The 16,623-nt window shown below is 43.1% G+C and overlaps 8 protein-coding genes across 8 annotated transcripts; 3 read left to right on the forward strand and 5 right to left on the reverse strand.

Annotated features, from left to right (window-relative positions):
* Positions 1–39: 39 nt before the first annotated feature.
* On the reverse strand, positions 40–3,633 carry HG536_0B01090 (uncharacterized protein; the record flags this gene model as incomplete). Its single annotated transcript, XM_037282028.1, has 1 exon — positions 40–3,633. One exon carries the CDS (start codon positions 3,631–3,633, stop codon positions 40–42), a length of 3,594 nt encoding a protein of 1,197 aa, XP_037137923.1.
* Positions 3,634–3,941: 308 nt separating this feature from the next.
* CWC23 (U2-type spliceosomal complex subunit CWC23) lies at positions 3,942–4,814 on the reverse strand (the record flags this gene model as incomplete). The annotated part of the gene is made up of 1 exon (XM_037282029.1): positions 3,942–4,814. The coding sequence occupies one exon, from the start codon at positions 4,812–4,814 to the stop codon at positions 3,942–3,944; it is 873 nt and encodes a 290-aa protein (XP_037137924.1).
* Positions 4,815–4,975: 161 nt separating this feature from the next.
* On the reverse strand, positions 4,976–5,911 carry YIF1 (protein transporter YIF1; the record flags this gene model as incomplete). The annotated part of the gene is made up of 1 exon (XM_037282030.1): positions 4,976–5,911. One exon carries the CDS (start codon positions 5,909–5,911, stop codon positions 4,976–4,978), a length of 936 nt encoding a protein of 311 aa, XP_037137925.1.
* Positions 5,912–6,289: 378 nt separating this feature from the next.
* On the forward strand, positions 6,290–12,922 carry POL2 (DNA polymerase epsilon catalytic subunit; the record flags this gene model as incomplete). Its single annotated transcript, XM_037282031.1, has 1 exon — positions 6,290–12,922. One exon carries the CDS (start codon positions 6,290–6,292, stop codon positions 12,920–12,922), a length of 6,633 nt encoding a protein of 2,210 aa, XP_037137926.1.
* Positions 12,923–13,040: 118 nt separating this feature from the next.
* ORC5 (origin recognition complex subunit 5) lies at positions 13,041–14,462 on the forward strand (the record flags this gene model as incomplete). The annotated part of the gene is made up of 1 exon (XM_037282032.1): positions 13,041–14,462. One exon carries the CDS (start codon positions 13,041–13,043, stop codon positions 14,460–14,462), a length of 1,422 nt encoding a protein of 473 aa, XP_037137927.1.
* A 207-nt stretch (positions 14,463–14,669) lies between these two features.
* On the forward strand, positions 14,670–15,692 carry LIN1 (U5 snRNP complex subunit LIN1; the record flags this gene model as incomplete). Its single annotated transcript, XM_037282033.1, has 1 exon — positions 14,670–15,692. The coding sequence occupies one exon, from the start codon at positions 14,670–14,672 to the stop codon at positions 15,690–15,692; it is 1,023 nt and encodes a 340-aa protein (XP_037137928.1).
* Positions 15,693–15,699: 7 nt separating this feature from the next.
* LTO1 (ribosome biosynthesis protein LTO1) lies at positions 15,700–16,188 on the reverse strand (the record flags this gene model as incomplete). Its single annotated transcript, XM_037282034.1, has 1 exon — positions 15,700–16,188. One exon carries the CDS (start codon positions 16,186–16,188, stop codon positions 15,700–15,702), a length of 489 nt encoding a protein of 162 aa, XP_037137929.1.
* Positions 16,189–16,342: 154 nt separating this feature from the next.
* On the reverse strand, positions 16,343–16,564 carry ATX1 (copper metallochaperone ATX1; the record flags this gene model as incomplete). The annotated part of the gene is made up of 1 exon (XM_037282035.1): positions 16,343–16,564. The coding sequence occupies one exon, from the start codon at positions 16,562–16,564 to the stop codon at positions 16,343–16,345; it is 222 nt and encodes a 73-aa protein (XP_037137930.1).
* Positions 16,565–16,623: the final 59 nt, after the last annotated feature.

The following is a 16,623-nucleotide window of genomic DNA, read 5'->3' on the forward strand; positions in this document are numbered from 1 at the left end:
TTTCTTAAATTAGTTATTATTGATTAGAATCATGGACAGTTATTGTTTTCTAGATTTATGGCTCACAATTTTTTTTAACGCCAAAGGAAGCTCGTCGTCCGATGTGTCCTCCCCATCGAAGTAATTTGAATCCGCATCACCAAGAGTCTTCTTCCTCGATAGAGCGCTTAGCTGATTGACGGAGTCTGGGTAGGACCCGATGGAGTACGTTCTGTTCTTGAGATTTATCGGCAAGCCTTGGTTATCTTGACCGATTTTGTGAGAGGCAATGCGAGCGAGATTGATTCCGTTGTTTTCTGTATATTTGCTATTGAACGCAACTGGCTGTTCCCCTTCTGCCCTTGATGTACTACTTCCAGATGATATTTCTTCCTCCTCCGATATGGCCGAATTAACGTCGCCAGATTCATTTTCGCTAACTGATTTCTTGCTTACTCCGGCCTTGACAAAGTTGTTGAAGCCAACCACCGCCTCGGCGGCCCAGTCTTCGTATAGCGGTCTTGATAAGAATCCGTATTTGAATTCATTTATTCCAACTAAGATCTTAGTCAAATCTAAGAGCTCTTCAACGTACTCTATCACCTCTTCGGTGGCGGCGCTGGATGCGTTCCAACTCAAGAACTTTTCTTTTAATGCATACTCATGTGGGGGCAAAGTGTTGCGTGACCTGTCTCTATTATTCTTGGTCTTCATCATTAGTCCTTCCTCTACGTCACTACTTTCATCGTCGCGAAATTTGTCAACGACGACTCTAGGTTTAAGCGCTTCCAGCTGATTTCTATACCTGTTGTGAAGAGCCCTACTGACCATGTTTATTAGCCTTCTATGAGCTACTCTAGCGCTTGGCAAAAACTGAGGCAGTGGTGTCTTGTTCAAAAACGCCTCTTGGATTGCTCTCATGCAGTTCGATAAACTCGCAACCATTTGCCTTCTATATGGGTAAACAACGCTGTTGAGCTCCTCTATCACCCCACTGCCGTACTGTTTCCTCAATAAGGCCACATTATCCATGCGATCGAGAATCTGTCTTTGAACAAAAATGATCTGAGAAAAAACGTTTTCAAGTTCCGTATATTCGCCTTTTAATCTAGGCTCTTGCCTAGTTAGACCTTTATATGCCTCTGCCCTGCCGAGAGCTGATTTGGCGCTTTGAGAAATGCGATTAAACTTTTGATATCTATCATCAGTCATAGAAATTTTCAGCGATTCCCCTTCCAAACCCGATGCATATAGTAGCTCCATTTCTGAAATACATCCACAAACAAAGGCAATTTCCTCGTTCAACTGGTCTCGAGCTTTTATTGGGAAGAATGTTAACTGAACAACCAAAGCAATGAGACCTCCATACCCGACAGCCAAACACCTCTTGGCAAAACTAACCAAGATACCGCCCTTATTAGAAGATGGCAGGATAGCTGCCAGCATCACAATGTAGATACTAATAATCTGAATGATGGCTGCTTTAACGTACGGGGTTCCCAAGAGAAAATAAAAGCCAGGAACGGCACCAAAAATTGTCACAATGGTCTCAAGATATGGATTGGTTTGGTTAACACCTGCGACATAGGACAAGTAAGCCCATGCTGAACCCGAAATGACACCCACAGCCCGCAAAAAGAAAACCCAAAAGGTTCCACCAACTGAGGGCTCCAAGCATAGAATGCAAACGAAACCTATCCATGTACCACGATATTCCACATACCAATGACGAATCTTCGGGACAAACATGGGGAATGACGCCAACATCAATGCAATTGCCACTTGAAAACCAAATCTGAAATGAGCCTTAGACTTTCTGTAGAACTTATCAGCTGAGATTAAGAACATCGTGAGATAATAGGATAAATATTTGTATCCAATCTTTTTGTTGGCCTTTGTTGCAGGAAGAGATGAGTCTCCAATATCTCTCGTCGAAACAGGGAGTTGCTTAGAATCCTGGTTATTTGATGAAGCAGCAGCGGTAGACCTTTTTTGCCCTAGGAGATCATCTTCTTCATTGGATGGCCGCCTGACCGCCAACCCGCCCAAGGCGTTATATTGATCATAGTCGAAAGTCCCCTTCAAGCTTTCATTTTCCGTGATGACATTCGATGTTGGACGACCTCCTTTCAACCAAATTTTAAATGACCGTTTGTCACTGAGAAATGTAGACCATAAAGATTTACCTCGAATCCACCCCTTTTCCTCTCTGGCTTTTCTAGTCGAATAAATGTTTTTCACATGTTCGAGGATAGAGATGACAGATTGCGTTGACTGTTTGAAATTCATCAGAAATGAAGACAACAAAAACATCTCATCATTTGGATTAAGCAAATCAATGTCAAGATGAATCATCTCCTCCCTGAAAGTCACGTCAAACTCTACCAACGCTGCAGTCAGTTTATTGATGTGCTCATCAACATTAAAGTCTTCTGGTAACTCTTCCCTATGATTGTATGTGGGAAGGTTCATATCCGCAAACATGCCATTGGTATCAACGCGGCCTAAGTCCACATCATACGCGTAAGAAAGGATAAGTTTCGATATATAGATGCACTCGCTCATATATCTGTGCAACTCATAGACAGGTTGTTTCATCCTCTCCAATATTTTCAGTAATTTGGCGGCATCCGCATACAATATTTCTTTATTGGTATCAATATCCATAGTATCCCCTTCTATGTTCTGCTGGCTGCCGAGGAGAATGAACTCTAATTGACAGGCATTGACCAAGCCGTTGATGTACATGTTTAGCGGTTTAAGCAAGTCGATGATAGGTTTCAGCTGCAATGGCGAAAGATACGAATATGAAATCTCGTAAATGCACTCATCCAGCACAAGCAAGCAGTTTCCAACTTTCTTGGAAATCGTGGATTTCATCTTGACCAATTTTGACAAAGTAATGGGCGGACCATTATACAGGTCATCGTTTTCTCGGTTGTCCATCGATACAAAAAACCTTACCGACTCATCAATAGCTTTGTGGACCTCATTTAGCGTGTCAATAGTTGCATTACCGAGGAAAGTGCTCCCAAACTCAGGAAACAGAGTCAAATTCCAAAAAATTGACATTGCTATACCCAGGTAGAAAGGGGAGCTAAATGATTGGGCAATGACTCCAGATGACTCCGTTAGAGGAGCCATAAACGTGAAATGAACGACGAGGAAAAGAGGGAAGACAATGCCGAAATAATGATGCGAGACCGATCTCATCCAGCCGTGGAAGAAAAGCATCAGTGTTTCGAAGACTGCTAAAATAGCTAGTGCCGCCTGGAGCCTTTCGTAGTGCATGGCGTACTGTTCGGGCTCGGATAGCGTGTTCCATGTACTACCCAAACACCTTTGAGCTAGAAATCTGCCAAATATTGCGTACGCCAGCCCAAAGACTAGCCCCGTCATACAATAGATAGCACCCTGAATAGTTCCACTAACACGCCGTCCGGGATGCACCATTACTGAAATCAGTGGAAGCATCGCTGGCTCTGTTCCTAGGTGATCCCGCACCTTCGGGATCAGACAGAAGATAAATGCAACAGTCGAATTAACAGTGGATTTGGTTATCCTTTGAGCTAAAATTCTATCGCATGGAAAGTGATGCTGCCACCATCTCACAAATTTCTTTATTCGACCTACCGTCGCTCTCGAAGCCATCATTAATAGACGATGATTATGACTTCAGATAACGTTTCGTGAAGCTTAAGTACCAAAGCAAACCGTCCCCGGCTATTAGATATGACCAAATGAATAATGTAACTGAATTGGAAAACTTAGGCTTCATGTTGGTCCCCAAACGTTTATCAATAACTGCCGATGATATTAGAATTCATAGAGCATACGGCTGTCATTCCGGTTTTGTCGTCACTTGACGACAAATTTTTTTCCGAGTTTTCCCGATGATAGGATCACGTGACAGAGATTGAAGATAATATCAAATAGCCGCCAAGCATTTAAAACACTGATCGCTAGTCTATAACTATTGTCGAGTTAGCGACCAGGTCAGCAATATGCTGATCCAATTCCACTTCCTTCTCATAGTTTTTGTAGTAACTGACTGGAATCCTAGGTGAGATATCCAAAACGAGTTCCCCCCAGTGGGGCGATCTGGGGCTGGCTTTCCACGTCTCGTAGACTTGCTTTGAATCTGTTGTTGTCTCAAAGACAGCGTAGGCAACTATAGATTTATCATGCTCATAATCATTTCTTGATGAGTAGAACAGATCGTACAGTCGTTTGACTTGAAAGAGATCGCTCAAAATCCGGCACAGAACACTCTTCTCAGACAGTTTTGCATCCAATAGATCGTTCCTCAGCTCTATCCTTAGGGTAGAGGAGTCATAAAATCTGTGCTTATCAGTTCTGTGCTCAGCAGCTAAGGCGGCGGGGTTCAGCGTCCTCCAGTCACCGTATGGGATTCTGAAATGCTTCATTTTCCTTAGCATTGCCCCATATTCTTGAATCTTAGTGAGGTCTCTTGCTTGCCCAGCTGTTTCATCTTTCCGCGCCTTGGATTCAAGCTTGCTTAGCTTCGTTATTAGCTCATTGCGTTGCTCATCGACCTTACTCCCATCCAGGAGCGTTCTTTGCAGCCATTCATCGTAGGTCGCTCTGAGAGCTTCATCAGTAAGAACATGAGTTGCCAATGATAGCATATGGAACTTGTGGATTGCGCCCGGGTCATCAGGTCTCTTGTCCGGATGGTATAACAGTGCTAATTTACGGTACTGTTTCTTTATCAGCGAGGATGGCACTAGCTCTGGACCTTCGGTGACAGGAATCTCCAGCTCATCATAGAGATTTATCTTTTCCGAAAACACACTATTTAGATTCAAAGACATCGCCTCGAGTCCTTCAGTTGTTCTTCATCGTTTGTGATAGAAATTTGATGGTCCCGCGGCGAGCCTTAGTGAAGTAAGCTTCCAGAGCACCACCAGCAACTGAAGAACATACTCTTGTAGGTTCGATTATGTAGTCTCACTTATTCATCATATACATACGCTCAAGCCATCAGCCACATCAAGACACTTTGCCAGAAGAAACCGTAAACAAACAAGAAGTAGTTGCATTTTCTGACTGTCGACTTCTTAATGTTGGCCATGTCATTATTGGCATTCATGAATAGGTTGAACTTGACCGATCTCAAAAGGAAAACACCGAATGCGATAAAGAGGTATACCTTGGCGGCCATCGATATGTAGAGCGGCCTGTTGGGAGAAAACAGAACCAAAGTAAGCGGTACAAACTTGTAGCCGACGTAGCACACCAACTCTGTCAGGCTCGAAGTTGGGGAGTTGACGTTCACCAACAGATACAGACCAAGCTTCAAAATGACCAAATCCAGGCCGACAAATGCTAATGTCGAAGACAACTTGTAGTACAGGTTCTCGGGATTAAAGGAGCCCTGCAAACCCTTTTGCATATTCCAAACCAGGATATACGTGACCAGCCCCATGATGGGTATGTACAGGTCCGGGGAGTTCACGTCGTCCTTGGGTGGTAAGAAGGACAGTGAGCCGCTCGCCTGCGATTGGGTATCCGGTATACGCTGCCAGCTGGCTTTCTTGAAAAAGGGAAGCACAATAATTTGCAACTTCCTCAACACGTAGGAAGTAGTGACTTGGAAGTAGTGTGAGAGGCTCGAAGAGCTCCCTGCAGCTTTTGTGACGGTTTCTTGAAACTGAGAGAAGTTCTGTTGACCGATGAAGTTCGTAAACGCACTTTGGCCAAGCTGATACGCCATGGACGTCGTTGGATTCTGAAATGGTATACCGTCTTGCTGAGCTGGCCTGCTATTGGATGCGAAATGGCCCTGTGGAGCAGCTTCCTGCATTATTGGTCGTTCTCGGGACGATGCAAATTGACCTCCTGTCTCGTGTGAGAACCTGTCATTGATAGAGACGTCATTAGATGTATACGCATAAGGATTGTAAGACATATTACCGCGAACGGACCACTATGACTGGATCTTCAATACATCTTATAGCTGAACCACCTTCGTTGCTTCATATGTGGCCTTGTAGTGTTTAAAGATCATTTCGTACGAAATATTGTTTAACACCTCTTAATACAAAGCTATGGAGTAACTGTCAGCTACTAGCTATCTCAGTTGGTGGCGGGACATCCAATTGAGTGGCAGCAGGTTCATTATGGCTCTTCACTGCGTCAAGGATCTTTTACGTTCTTTCATCGTTTGCGGCACGTGATGGGGCGCGTAAGAACTATAATAAGCGAAGATTTGATGATGGATGAGGTAGTCGAGAGACTACCTGTTGGGAAGTGAGACTGAGAGAGCTGGTCAATCGCTAAATTTTGCATGTCATCTTGGTCAAAGGGCTCTAATACTGCTAGAGTGGTGAAAAATGGCTGGTCTAACGGGGTTAATTCGACTGCAAATTCACTGGCAGTTACTGCGAATCAGATGATGCAGGCAGGGAAGATTGACGAGATCGACAGTATGATGGGATTTGAGAGATATTTCCCTCCTCAATACACCGGTCGGAGAGATCCTGGTAAGCTGGATCAGGTTCCAGGTCGCGTTGGCTGGCTGACGAACATGCATGCGACACTCCTGTCACCTGTTTCGATGCCAGGCGCGAGTGCAAGTGAACCATTGGGAATCGCTGGGGTCGATTTCTATTTCCTAGATGAAGAAGGTGGCAGTTTTAAATCCAGTATCACTTATGACCCGTATTTCTTCATCAAGTGTTCTGACGTGTCTAGGGCTAATGACGTGGAGGAATTCATCAAAAAATACCTTGATTCTTGTCTGAAAGGTGTGTCGGTGGTAGAGAAGGAAGATTTGTCTTTGGACAATCATTTAATGGGACTTAAAAGTACTTTGATTAAGCTGACCTTTATCAACTCGAATAAACTGTTCGAAGCGAGAAAACTACTTCGCCCTATACTAACGTTCAATGAAAACAATAACGCCCAGAAGCAGCTATACTCGGCACAGGGAGCTGGAAATTCTTTGAAGGATGCCAAAAGCCTCATTGAGGATATAAGGGAATATGATGTGCCTTATCATGTGCGGGTCTCGATTGATAAAAATATAAGAGTGGGCAAGTGGTACAAAATCACTTCTGATGGCCTTCACGAGATAACAGAAAAGGTCGCCTTCGCTGATCCCGTAGTTTTGGCGTTTGATATTGAGACCACCAAGGCGCCTTTAAAATTCCCAGATTCAGCCGTAGATCAAATTATGATGATTTCCTACATGATTGACGGAGACGGTTTTCTAATTACAAACAGAGAAATAATTTCTGAAGACATTGAGGACTTTGAATATTCCCCCAAACCAGAGTATCCCGGGCTTTTCACAATTTTCAACGAATCTGATGAATTAGCACTGCTTCAAAGATTTTTCGAACATATCAGAGATGTCAGGCCTACTGTTATCGCGACCTTTAATGGTGACTTCTTCGATTGGCCTTTCATAGACAATCGATCAAAGATACACGGGTTAGATATGTTTGAAGAAATCGGATTTTCTCCTGATTCGGATGGTGAGTACAAATCGTCCTACTGCTCGCATATGGATTGCTTCCGCTGGGTAAAAAGAGACTCATATCTTCCTCAGGGCTCACAAGGCTTGAAAGCTGTCACGCAGGTAAAGCTGGGATACAATCCTATTGAACTGGATCCCGAGCTTATGACGCCTTATGCATTCGAAAAGCCACAGCAATTATCAGAATACTCTGTTTCTGACGCAGTGGCTACCTACTATCTTTACATGAAATACGTTCATCCGTTCATTTTCTCCTTGTGCACAATCATTCCTTTAAATCCCGACGAAGTTCTCAGAAAAGGTACAGGTACCTTATGTGAAATGTTGTTAATGGTTCAAGCATATAACGGTAATATAATACTGCCGAACAAATATACGGATCCAGTTGAAAGATTTTATGACGGTCACCTGCTGGAGTCCGAGACATACGTTGGAGGACATGTGGAGTCCTTGGAAGCGGGAGTTTTCAGAAGTGATATAGCAACTGACTTTCAAATTGATGCTGATGCAATTGATGAGCTCTTAAGCGATCTGCCTCACGCCCTTCGGTTCTGCATCGAAGTTGAAAATAAATCCAAGCTAGAAGATGTCACAAATTTCCAGGAAATAAAAGAGGTGATAACTTCTCAGCTCCTTGATTTGAAGCTGAACAGCAAGCGATGTGAACTGCCGCTAATATATCACGTCGACGTCGCATCAATGTATCCTAACATTATGACAACCAACCGACTGCAGCCTGATAGCATGAAAACTGAAAGAGATTGCGCCAGCTGCGATTTCAATAGACCGGGGAAATTATGCGACCGAAGGCTTAAGTGGTCGTGGAGGGGGGAATTTTTTCCAGCAAAGATGGACGAATACAACATGGTCAAAAGAGCACTTCAAAATGAAACTTTTCTAAATAAGAGGAAGTTTTCAAAGAAAAAATATCTTACTTTTGATGAATTATCGTATGCTGAGCAAGTTAGTCATATAAAAAAACGTTTGACGGACTATAGTCGGAAAGTTTATCATAGAGTCAAGGTTTCTGAAGTTGTAGAAAGGGAATCAATTGTATGCCAAAGAGAGAATCCTTTTTACGTTAACACAGTCAGATCTTTCCGTGACAGAAGGTATGAGTTCAAAGGCCTGGCGAAGACTTGGAAGGGAAAGCTTTCTTCGATTCCATCTGCGGATAAACATGCCAAAGATGAGGCCAGGAAAATGATTGTGCTTTATGATTCCTTACAACTCGCTCACAAAGTCATTTTGAATTCGTTTTACGGCTATGTTATGAGAAAGGGTTCCCGATGGTATTCAATGGAGATGGCTGGTATTACCTGCTTGACAGGAGCAACCATTATTCAAATGGCACGGGCTTTAGTCGAGAGATTGGGAAGGCCGCTTGAGTTGGATACTGACGGTATTTGGTGCATACTTCCGAAATCTTTCCCGGAAAACTTTTCGTTCACACTGAAAAACGGTAAGCGCTTATTCCTATCTTATCCCTGCTCAATGCTCAATTATAGAGTTCATCAAAAGTTCACTAATACCCAGTATCAAGAAATCATAGATCCCGTCAAACACAAGTATCAAACACATAGCGAAAATTCCATTTTTTTCGAAGTTGACGGCCCTTATAGGGCAATGATCTTACCAACATCTAAGGAAGAAGGCAAGGGAATCAAGAAGCGGTATGCAGTATTTAATGAAGATGGATCACTTGCTGAACTTAAAGGTTTTGAGTTAAAAAGGAGGGGTGAACTGCAGCTCATCAAAAATTTTCAAGGTGATTTATTCAAGGTTTTCCTGCAGGGTGATAACTTGCAGGGCTGCTACTCCGCAGTCGCTGATGTTGCGAACAGGTGGCTAGACATTTTAGACTCTAGAGGGTCAATGTTGGAGGATGAGGATTTAATTGAGTTGATTTGCGAGAATAGAAGTATGTCGAAGACGCTCAAGGAATATGAGGGACAAAAATCGACTTCTATCACAACAGCAAAGCGGTTGGGAGAGTTCTTGGGGGAAGATATGGTGAAAGATAAAGGTCTTCAATGTAAATATATCATCAGTAGCTTGCCAGCAGGCTCTCCGGTGACCGAACGTGCAATTCCAGTTGCCATATTTTCTGCAGATATAACTGTGAAGAGGTCGTTCCTTAGAAGATGGACGTTGGATTCGTCACTTGAGGATTTTGATCCTCGGACGATCATAGACTGGCTTTATTACAGAGAAAGAATAGCCTCTGTCATTCAGAAAATCATCACTATTCCAGCTGCTTTGCAAAACATTTCCAATCCTGTTCCTAGAGTGGAGCATCCGCCATGGCTTAAGAAAAGGCTGGCTATAAAAGACGATAAATTCAAGCAAGGTTCACTGAATAGATTTTTGACGAAAGCTTTGAAGCCACACGTGTCTGGGCAGGTTCAAGATATAGAGGATCTTTTCGACGATAAATCCCAGCCTCAGTTGAGGACTCTCAAAACCGCAAAGGTCTCTGTTAGCGACAAAAGATCCAAGAGGAAGAGATCGCAAAAAAATGAAGAAGAGGCACTGGTCCTGCCTTCAACCATGCCGTCTTTGGATGAGGACTATGTTACGTGGCTGCAATATCAAAAGATTAAGTGGAAAATTCAACGGCGAGATAGGATGCGTAGAACTCAGCTTTTCGGAGACATGAACTCTTCCGCTGGCAGGAGTGCGCTTGGTGGCATGATGAGAAAGCAGGCCGAAACGTATGCCAACTCTACCTGGGAAATTTTGCAATACAAGCCGTCTACTCAGCCAGGTATATTGAATGTTTTCGTTTCTATTCAAGGACAGGTACAAATTCTGAAATTTAGAATCCCTAAAACCATTTACGTCAACTTCAAAAGCATCCCAAATCTGACATTGGAGCATCTTGTGATGGAGCCCTGTAATGCTACAATACCTAACAGCTCACGTTTGATGCAAGGGACCTGCAACAATCTGTACAAATGTACAATGCCAGAAAGTGTTTATTACGACGCAGTGCAGAAAGAGTCGAACCCTTTCACAGACGCAAACGTTATCGCTGTGTTTGAAAGCACTATCAGAGCAACCGAAAGAGCCATTTTGGAGCTGGGGTCATCTGTAATATTCAGATCAAATGTTATGGGATCTTTGGGTAAAGGTTTGCAAAATGGTTTCGAGATGAAAAATTTAAGCATGTCCGACACACAAAGATACCTCAGCAGATTCTCCTTGCCTGTGGTATACCTGCTGCATATTCATAGTAGTATTGGCTATGAATTTTTCTGCCTCGTTAAGTCTTGGAGCAAGATCATTACATTGCATGTTCTCAAACCGTCTTCTACTGCAAATGAACTTTCCCTTGGTCTGATGCAGCAGATTTATGCTGAGGCATACCAACATAAAAAATCCTACGTCGACAAGTTTTCCCGTTTCATGGCTCTGGATGAGAACATGACCTTCGAGGTTCAAAGTTTCGATGATCTTTCAAAGCTACACAACAAGCTCTCATCCAATGTTAGTAAATTGAAAGAGGAAAAAGGCCTACAGTTTCTATTAATACTGCATTCACCATATCCTTTGAAGCTAAGGAAAAAAATCAAATTACTCGATCAGGTTCCCGTTCTGCAATTGTCAATGAATGAGATGAATTTACCTCAGCTACAATGGCAACCAATTCTGGCCAAAAAGATGGTCAGTCACTTTCTTTCTTGTGGGGCTTGGTTGTCTCATCTGGTTACAATCTCGCAATTCAGCAGTATTCCCTTGTGTAACCTCAAACTAGACAATGCAGGTTACGTCATAGACATATTATATGCACGTCAATTGAAGCAAGACGGCTTTATACTCTGGTGGAACGAAAATGATCCTCTTCCAGATCACGGTGGAGTTCAGAAGGATTTTGATTTGAACACACTATCTTTGATGACCGATGTGGCATTCCAGAATGTAAATATTCCTTCAATTTTCGACCATGTTGTATTGGAAGTTGGAGTAGGGAACTTGACAGTTAACGCCGTTCTAGCATCAGCTCTCATCAATGAAGCCGAGGGTGGTGAATCCATGGGTACTGATGGCGCCAGTTTTTCTAATGGGGCAGATCGAAGTACCAGTGAACCATTTGTTAAAGACGCCTTTTCCGTCGGATCCCTGATGATCCTGCGCAATCTGCTCAAGGAATGGTGGGATGGAGCTCTTACTGGTAATACCACCTCGGACCTGCTGATCAATTCTTTTGTGACTTGGATACAGAATCCTGATTCCAAACTCTTTGATGCTTCTCTCAGGTATCATATACACAATCTGACTAAAAAGTCACTACTTCAACTTATGAGCGAATTTCAGAATCTGGGATCGAACGTTACTTACGCAGACAGAAACAAAATCCTAGTCAAAACTCCTAAGCTTACGCCTGAAACTTGCTATGCTTATGGTCAGTATATTGTCAAGGCTGTTCGGAAAAATTTAGTCTTCACATACCTTGATCTGAGAATCGAGAAATACTGGGACCTTTTGATTTGGATGGACAAACATAACTTTGGAGGTCTCGCTTGTGCACAGATACAGGAGAAAGAGACACAGGATATAAGAGCATTTTCAAAGTGGCAAATGAAGGACTTTTTACCACCAATATACCAATCTGAATTTGATGATTGGATGATGATCATTCTTGATAGTTTGGCCAAGACGAAAAAGAGTTACCTAGAAGCCAACAACAGTACACAGAGACCCACTCAGATTTTGTCCGGGAAAGTAAAGAAAATCGACATGGATGAGGACGAAGGTGACGGTCCCTTAGCCGGATTTACTAGCTTTTTTTTCGAGCCCTTACTAAACAGAGTGCAGAAGTTGTATCGCAATGAAAAGGCTTTCATTTTGGATCCCAAGTATGCCGCTGAATATGCTTTTCCCTTCCTGCCTGGTTCTTTCATTAAAATGAAGGCCCCGCTGTTGGAACTGGTTAAATATTTGTGTCACTTGATGTCGCTGTCCAAAGCCAATATACTGGAAGTACGTCAACTTCGTAAAGAGCTCCTGAAGATATTTGAGGTTCGTGAGTTTGACAAAAGAGCAGAGTTCCGAAATCCCAGCGCAAGTTTACTGATCAACGGATTTCTTTGCGAGTCATGTTTTTACACCATCGACATCGATTTCTGTCGAGACAATCCCTCCACTTTGTTCAAGTGTCCGAATTGCCATAAAGAACTCAATCGTGTGCTTCTTCAGGAGCACCTGATTCAGAGTATTTACGTTGAGGTTGAATCATACTTGACTCAAGATCTGAAGTGTTCGAGATGCCACAAAGTCAAGCAGGATAATATGAGTGAATACTGTGCATGTTCAGGATCCTGGGTGGGCTCAATTTCTAAAGACATGCTCATTGACAAGATACTAGTGTTTCAGCAGGTCTCTGAATATTACAGTCTTGATTTAGTGCTGTCGGCACTGGCAGATATCTCTATGTAGCATAACCTGTATTTAACTACTGCATTTTTTCATCTTTGGCGATGGCTTCACACTTAAATCTGAAATGTCAAACCTGGAATACGCACAGAGAACTATCAACCTGAAGTCCCGGTAGTCCATGTCCGGCTCATTGAACGATGTGCTATTTCGTGATTATCAGATAAATACTCTGTCAGCTTTCTTACATAGAGATCCAAGCATAACTCCGCCAAACTTGGTGATTCAAGGGCATAGTAGCACTGGAAAGACATTCGCACTGAAAAGGTTCTTTGAGACCAATCAGGAACTAGTGAACGCTTGGCTGGAACCAATTGAATTAGTGACATGGAAGCCTTTGATGCAGGCGGTCCTTAGGACGGTTCAAAATGGTCTAAGATCGCTGTATCCTGAGGTAAGTATTCAAGAAAGTGATCCGCTCGACGTGGAAGAAACCTACTTGCTTGTTAAGCTGCTGACAAATTTGTTGTCACAATACGATAGTCTTTTGCAAGAGGAACTTAGTTTCTTCTTGGTTTTTGATGGCCTTGACCAGTTAAACGATTTGGATGCAGTTCTCTTCCGGAAACTAATAAAGCTACATGAGTTGCTACCAGCGAGCTCCAAGATCCAGCTCAAATTCGTCTACACCATACAGGATATGGCGTTTGTCGAGCGATATTCATCACATTGTCTACCCGTCGTAGTGTTTCCCAGGTACACAACAAAGGAAGTAACAGAAATATTGATAGCAACCAGAGCTGATGACCTAATCATGAGTGACGCCCTCCGAGAAAAGGTGCTAAAAGAAGGTATAACGGAATGCACGGACGAACAGTTTCTTGGCGTTGCGATAAATTTTATTCAACTGATCGTTCAGTCGTTCCATTCATACACAGGAAACAACATAGCGGCACTTAATGATCTGATTGATTTCAAGTGGGACTCATTCGTAGATAAGGTGATCAAGGAGAACATATTTGAACCATTGGCGCTTTACAGAGCTGCAAATAAGGTGTTTTCTAGCACAGGCGACACGTTCAGCCCCGAAGACTCCGAAAGCGCAGAGATAACAAATGAGGTGGCCCTGTCTTATGAGCTTTCAGCCATCTCCAAGTACCTCCTCATAGCTGCATATATCTGTTCATATCTGGAGCCCCGATATGACAGCAATGTCTTCTCCAAAAAATCGCATATCAAGACCGGCAGGGCCTCGTACGGTCGAAGAAAGAAGATAGAGACAAATCCAAGATTTCTGCAACCATCCATTTTCCCTCTTGAAAGATTGCTGGCCGTTTTCCAAGCCATTTTTCCTGTCGAGCGGAAAGCTCAGAGTGGCTCTTTGGCCTTGCTCAAGGAAGAACCACTTATGAGAGCCAATGTTGAAGTATTTCAGAATTTGGCAGAGCTTCACACTTTGAAACTCGTCTCGACAACTGTCGCAAGAAATATCGATTTTCTCAATTATAAAGTGAAGTGGAAAGTCAACGTACCTTGGGAAATCATCAACGAGATAGGCAGGTCGGTCGATTTCGACGTTGGCCAGTATTTTGGCGGGCAGTAAGGGGATCAATATCTATAGACACTTCAGTTGACATTTTACCAGTGCCATTGATTTATAATGATATAATCAACCTTCATCATGTGATGGTTGAATTAACGTTTAGTACAGCCAAAGGACTATTGTGAAATAAGACATGAACAGGGCTCTAAAGCCTGATATGACGATTCGAAAGGCCTGTCGAGTCTAGTATCTTGCGAGTAGTTCCACATGCTGCACAATGGTTCCAAGCCGGCCAGAATCGAACAAGAGACCATTAAAGAAGATGTTAGTTTAGAGTATGCTGATTATGAGCAAGCACCTGAACCATTAAGGAAAAGGCGAAAGATTTCATTAACTGGTTACGAGTCTGATTCATCTGACGAGGAAGATAGTGATATCGAAACTGTGTCCAAGTCGGATGGGAAGCAAAAAGCTTCAGAGTACGCTATTGAAGATGACATGTTTGCGGCTGATGAAGTCGATCAAGCTTCCAGAAATGCAGGCAATGATGAGGAATATGACCACGATCAGTACGATGAAGACACCATCGATGATTCCCCAGAAACGCATCTGCCGGACGATGGAGATTTCCAAGTCGAGGCATTCAATTTAGTGGAAGAAAGAGAGAAAGGCTACCTGGATGAAGCCGGCAACTATATACCGACAAAAGATCATGACGAGGACGCCATGCAAGATCAAGATTTATGGATAAATGATTTCAAGGATGTGCAGAAAGCGGCTGCTTCGCAAAAGCATGCGGAGAGCAGCAGAAGGATGGAAAACCGAAAAGTTCAACAAAGCAGCAGACATTACATGATAGATGAGGCGCTGTTGCGGTTCTACTTCTTTTTGTCCTGTGACGGTACAATTGTAGATACCTTGGCGAAACTGAACAAAAGACGTGAAACAGGCTGCCAGTATGTCCTGAACTCGATCAACTACATCTCAGACCTGATCAACAGTCTTGAGCAGAAGGGCCTTGAGGACGTCTATTTGCTAAAACGCGCTAATGTCGCCGCATTGTACAAGGAAGAATGTTTGAGCGATTCTGCAGTTATAGACGATTATAAATCGCTAATATGGTCCTTCAGCTGGTCGAAGAAACCGTCTGTAGTGCATGGACCGTACACAAACTACCAGATGCAACGCTGGAAATCGTCGTACTTCAAGGATAACGTTGCAGTGCGATTTCACGATGATGCGGATAAGCCAGAAAACTGGCTAGATCTAAATAGCGTAACTTTCATGTAGCATTTATTCACCACTCCATAGCATGATCTTGACCATTCACATCTTCTTCTTCGTTTCCCTCATCGACATAGGCCTTCAGCTGCCCGGCAACTTTAGTGCAAGCTTCCTCAACGTCCTCCAAAGTCAATGAATCCCCTGAAGCACTCCCGGATTGCCTATGTAGTGACAATAACACATTTCTCAGCTTGTTTCTCACCTTGACTATCCTCGATTCGTACTCGGCAACAGCAGCATCATCATTACTCATCTCGATTTCAGCCAGAAGCCGGTCAATGCTCTCAACATTCTTCAGAATGTTGCTGCCGTCGACAAGGGAGCTTTTTAAAACCTCCAGGATCCCTTGTATCTGTCCTAGAATGACAAATCGCTGGAATCCTACCTGGAGACCGAACTGCTTTCCTTCGATGTAGTTCTCCCTTGCCTTTTCACCGGATCCCTGCTCATAGCCCTCCTGATAAAATTGCTGTTCTAGATTCAGTAAATAGTCGGTATCCATACTGACGTCTTGACCTTACTCGCTTTCTGGTCGCTGATCTACTGCAAGTCCTTGCTATCGAAGAAATTGCAATTAAATTAGTAACCAACCCGAATGTGTCTTACAAGTTTGCTAAATATTCAAGTATATAAGTTCAGCCTTGAACCACTCAGCTTTAAAGCTGCTTCCCAGATCTTACTTCCTTGCCAGTCTTCTTGATCTTATCCAATATAACATCATAAGGAAGGGATGTAAAAACGTCAACAGTCTGGTTTTCCAGCGATATGTCAATCTTAGAAACTTCAGGCTCAAGTCTCGACAACACTCTGTTGATGGCGTTGGAACATCCAGAGCAGGTCATTACGACGATGAATTGGTAGTGGTTTTGTTGTGACATTGTGATCAAGCTCAATAATTCTGAATCAAGAAAGTCGATCACTTCCCAATTTGCTTTGC

This window comes from Torulaspora globosa, chromosome 2 (assembly GCF_014133895.1).
Source record: "Torulaspora globosa chromosome 2, complete sequence".
Lineage (NCBI taxonomy): Eukaryota > Fungi > Ascomycota > Saccharomycetes > Saccharomycetales > Saccharomycetaceae > Torulaspora > Torulaspora globosa.